Raw genomic sequence first — 5,078 nt, forward strand, 5'->3', positions numbered from 1 at the left:
ATACACTGTATCTTTATGGATTATATTGATCCTGTATTGACAGTCTGTGGACATATGACGGCTTTTAGCTTGTGTTTCTAGAGTTAGTTTAGCTAACTACTAAAGTCTAAGGTTGTCTGACGGTATTTGTTTAATGCTTTAATAATGTGGGTATTGATTACTGATTAAACATGTTGCTTATTAATGCTGCGTTAATTTTATGTCAGTTCATATATCAATTCAATTTTATTTGTATAGCGCCAATTCATAACAGAAGTTATCTCAGGACACTTTTCAAATAGAGCAGGTCTAGACCGAACTCCTTTTAACATTTACAGAGACCCAACAGTACCACCATGAGCAGATACACATACATACACACGTCACATCTTAAGTTAGCTACTACATTCCGGTGGTGTTTCTACAGTGTCTAAAGCACAAGTGGAACCCATATATTGTCAATGGTCCCAACCACCGCATTAGAATATGAGTTGAGGGTTAGCAAAAAGTAGCATAAATAAATCATACATCTTGATCAGTAAACATTTGAATATTAGCGCAACAGTTCCACAGACTCCCACTCACAGTGGAGGCTGGGGGAGGTGGGCTGCCCCCATCCTGTGCTTAAAGGGTATTAACACAGTATTGTGATGGCTGGACGACTGGGTCAGAGCATCTCCAAAACTGCAGCTCTTACCTATCAAAAGTGCTCCAAGTAAGGAAAAAAAACGGAAAGAGGGTCACTGATGCATGTGGGGAGTAAAGGTTGGCCCGTGTGGTCCGATCCAACAGAAGAGCTACTGTAGCTCAAACTGCTGAAAAAGTTAATGCTGGTTCTGATAGAAAGGTGTCAGAACACACAGTGCATCAGTTTGTTGGTATAGGGCTGTATAACATTATGACCACCAGGGTGCCCAGGTGGTCATAATGTTATGGCTGATCGATGTATATAAATGTTGTGACATACAGTCAACCGTTTGGGGCGACTATCTCAGCATTTGTCTTAAAACGTTCAGGGTGATTTTAACCAGTAGAGAGCAGGTTGAGCCATCTATAACCCAAAAAAATGCAGATTTTCATATATTTGGTAATAATTTAAATTGTAACACCAGCATTGATGTGCTCATAGCATAATCACATAACTCAGTTTACAATTTAAATGACACGTTTTAGGGTGCAGCACCTCTTTAATAATGTAATTAAATGTAATTAACTTGGTATGTAGGATGTTAACTATGGATAGAAATAATGGACAAAACTACATCACTAAGATGGAAATGGTAAGAAAGCAGAATTATTCTTTAGGAAATACCTCACTTAACTTCTAAAATGTCCTCAGTGGGAAGGTTTGTTATATACTATGGCTCATTTATAGGTTTTACACAATTTATTCATGTGATTATATTTATTTAATATTGAGCAGTCAGCAGCTATAACAGTAGTTAGAACAGGGTGATGGAAAAACCATGATTGATGTGGACGTTCTTTACAGTGACTTTAGAGAACAGTTTGTCAGCAAACAAAAACAAATCAACAAGCGTTCTTAAAATGGTTAGCTTGTGTTTATTGGATATTAAATATTTACATGAATAAACAGAACTGTATCAATGACTCTACAGTCGAACTAACAAGACATGAAATGTCCCTTCTCATTCTCTCATTTTGCAGTTCTCCTCTCCCCACTCTCTCCCCCATTTGTTTCTAACCAGGACAGAAGAACGCCTGAGGGACAGGCTGGCATCCCCTTCAGATCTGCTCCAGTCAGTGTGGTCCTCCTCTGATATGATGGATAAAATGCAGCTTGATTGATTCCACTTTTACTGTGGTATTGATCATTACAATGTCCACAACATTTAATCAGAATTGAAGTGGCCAGCAGGGTGTTTCAGTGTCCCATAATGGTTTTATTTTTATTTTAAAGGCATTATATCAAATATGTAATAAAATGAAAAATCTACCCACAATGGCATGAATCCAACCAAACATTTGTTTATGACGAGTCTCCTCTCACAACATCTACTCTTTATCCACTAACTAAAGTCCCTATGTCTAGATTTTTTTATTTTAACGTCTTTACAAGTTTTTTTTACACAACAATATAGAAAATTACAACTGGGAATTTGCCCTTTCTTACCCCCACCCCTTTTGGAGCCTTGGTCAACTTCCTCCTTTCCTGTACTACATATATATATATATGCTGAGATGTGCTAGGCTAATCTGTGTTGCACATTATGAAGATGGTTTTAAAGGCAATGATGTACACTGGCTAATTAGCTAGAGATTTGCTAACATTAGCTATAAGTTGTAAGTAAGTACAGAGAAGGAGAAACCACCAAGGTTCTGACCGAGGCTAGCTCAACAAAAAGGCGGGCATTAGCATGTTTGATGTGATCCAGGCAAGGTCCAGATATACATCAGGTGAACTTTCAAAGGAAAATGACCAGTGAAACAAATCCTTCCCTAGCCAGTTGCTCTTCCCACTGCCACACCTAACCTCAACATGTAGCCTAACCCTAACCAGTCCTGATTTATTTCAAACTTAGCTTTTATTTTCGCAGTAGATCATCTTAGAGTTTTCTCTTTACTGACGTCACCGTGTTCCTTGATCTCAGCAATTAACTTGGTGAGTGCGATGATAACTACGGATAGAAATAATGGACAAAAGTAAACTAAGTCTCTTTCGGGAGCAGGACAGGCAGGAAAGACCTCAGTTCCCAAAAATGTCCTCAGTGTGAAGGTTTGGAACTAATTGGTTCTCTATAAGAAAACTCAACACCCCGCCATTCCACAAACTCAGCCTATTAATATCCCCTTCCTGAAATAGAGCCGAGCCACAGCACCAGTAGGAGCTCACTGTACTGGGGAAAGAGCAACTCTGTCATTAGAAAGACAGAAAGCAAGATACAGGAAGTCTGAAGATATGTTCCACTCTGTGTGTGTGTGTGCACTGTCAGTCTGTCATTGTTTCATGTTGCTCAGTCGTACTGCTTTTTCTAACTCAAACCGACGGTGGTCGACTCGCTCCAAGAAGTTCTTCCGCTCCACATACCTAAATACACACACACACACATATTCCCTGCCAATACATTCTAACATACTTTTATCTTTTAACATTTTGTTGAGATGGACTTAATTTAAATCAATTTTAAGAAAAAATACATTGAGTTAGCTATATTACCAGATGAATACAGAACGCTGTCGCAATGTTTTTTTTGTTTTGTTTTTGTCAAGCTTGTCTGATCTAGCAACAGTAACTAAGGAGGACTTTGGAATTGTAATACAGCATTACTGTATATGTTATTACTTGTTTAAACCAAAACAATGAGTATCATGTCTGTTAAAAGTCATGTTATCCAAAACTCAAGACAAGCACACAGCCAGTAATGCTGCTGGATCCAAAACTCTATAGAGAGTGCTAAGACAAGCGGCTAATGTAATGTCCCATTTACACAACGTACACTTTTGTCTCTTACACTTAATATGCCTTCCCCCTCCCCGTTAAAAAACTATGTCTGACCCCAACCCTATCCTTAACCTCACCTAAACATAGAAATTCAGAAATTGATTAAGCTTCATTATTGACTATTTCTGCTACAGAATCTACCTCTCCAAGGAGGTTTTCCAGTGTTGTTTATGGGTTTGTTTGGTCAGCAGGATTAGGGAAAAACTACTGGTAGATTTTTATAGTAAGTAAGTAAAATTTAATTATAAAGCACATTTAAACACGTATAAAACTGACCAAAGTGCTGTACAGTGATGATAAAAAAGGCAAATAATACAAAAAACACATAATTTTGCTGGTGGAAGTGTAGCAGGCCAAGAAACCCATTAAAGGCAAAGTGAATGCACTCACGCAGATATATAAATTATTTTTCACTTCCTGTGGCAAAATGAACTGAATTATTGCCCATGAACCCGAATAGTGAGCAGAATGTGTGCTGTGACTAAACAAAAATAACAGCCAACCACTCACTCACCTGTAGAAACATAAACAGCAGTATGTAAAACAAGCAACCAGGATGTGATTTTTTTTGATTAATCTGGAATTCTGGATTGGCAACTGCGTATCTGCAGTAAAATGAATCGGAAAGGAAAAGGCGAAGATTGAAAGTATATAGTAGCTTCGCAGCATTTCGTTCTTTCCTGACCTCACTCTGACAAACTGCTTCGTCTACCTTAGAAAAGACACGGTTAAAACAATCACGCAGCAATGAACAATGGCCAATGTCAGGGAGAAAAGAGCACAAAAAAGTTACACTGAGACAATTAAAAACAATTTAGGAACATGAATTTTTTCCAGAAATAATTAATCTTCATTCCAACAAAGAGTTTTGTGTGGCATACCATAGCCTAAATAGTACCAAAATAACCAAGATCAACAAAAAACTTTTATCGGCAAAAACACAATGACAAAATTAACAGCAAACAACAAGAATATACAATAACACTTTTTTTGAGGTACAAATTAGTAGGAAGTGTACGGCTGTGGCTTGAATACTTCAGCACATCTGCGGCCGCAGACAACCTAGTCTCTCAACTGCTCCTGGTGTGATTCTGTCCCCTTCTTCTTACAGTTCGGACTGTAGTGGGGTTTCTTGTCTTCTAATGGCTCCCCGACACCAACCCGCGCGGCCGACCCTCGGCAAAAAGCGTCGACTATCAGTCAGCTCGTCTCCTGATCGGTCCAAAAATGCCTCCGAACACACCAAACCGACGCCAATGGAGCGTACGTTGCGCGTGCGGAGGCGTAATACTCCCCAAAACAGCAGACCGGCGTAATCTGTGTTGTCCCCAAAAAAAAATCAAACCGGAAAGACGGATCACTCTAGACCTTAAACACAGAGCACCTGTCGTCATCATTGTTTTCATCAGAGAGTGTTGATAGTAGTCAAGAAGGATTGTTATTGTCATTATCGCTGAACGGAAATACGATGGCTAATAATAACAAGATACTGGCGTTGCGTAGTATGTTTACATCATCACTTCCGTTTTCTCGTGCACTCACTGATTCGTATCAAGGGCTAACACTCCACCAATCAGATTGGTCATGAGCCGGGCCAACTGGAAATAACGCGACACTGACTGACGACCACAGGACA

General features: G+C 39.1%; 1 protein-coding gene across 1 annotated transcript in view; it reads right to left on the bottom strand.

Annotated features, from left to right (window-relative positions):
• Positions 1-1,522: 1,522 nt before the first annotated feature.
• The window catches only part of cfdp1 (craniofacial development protein 1), a gene marked incomplete in the record, with an annotated part of 17,848 nt that continues 14,292 nt past the window's right edge, over positions 1,523-5,078 (bottom strand). Inside the window, 1 exon segment of the mRNA XM_035681286.1 lies at positions 1,523-3,028. Coding sequence (XP_035537179.1) covers positions 2,938-3,028 — 91 coding nt within the window.

Source organism: Morone saxatilis, unplaced genomic scaffold, assembly GCF_004916995.1.
Source record: "Morone saxatilis isolate NCDOM2014 unplaced genomic scaffold, NCSU_SB_2.0 Contig9, whole genome shotgun sequence".
Classification (NCBI taxonomy): Eukaryota; Metazoa; Chordata; class Actinopteri; family Moronidae; genus Morone; species Morone saxatilis.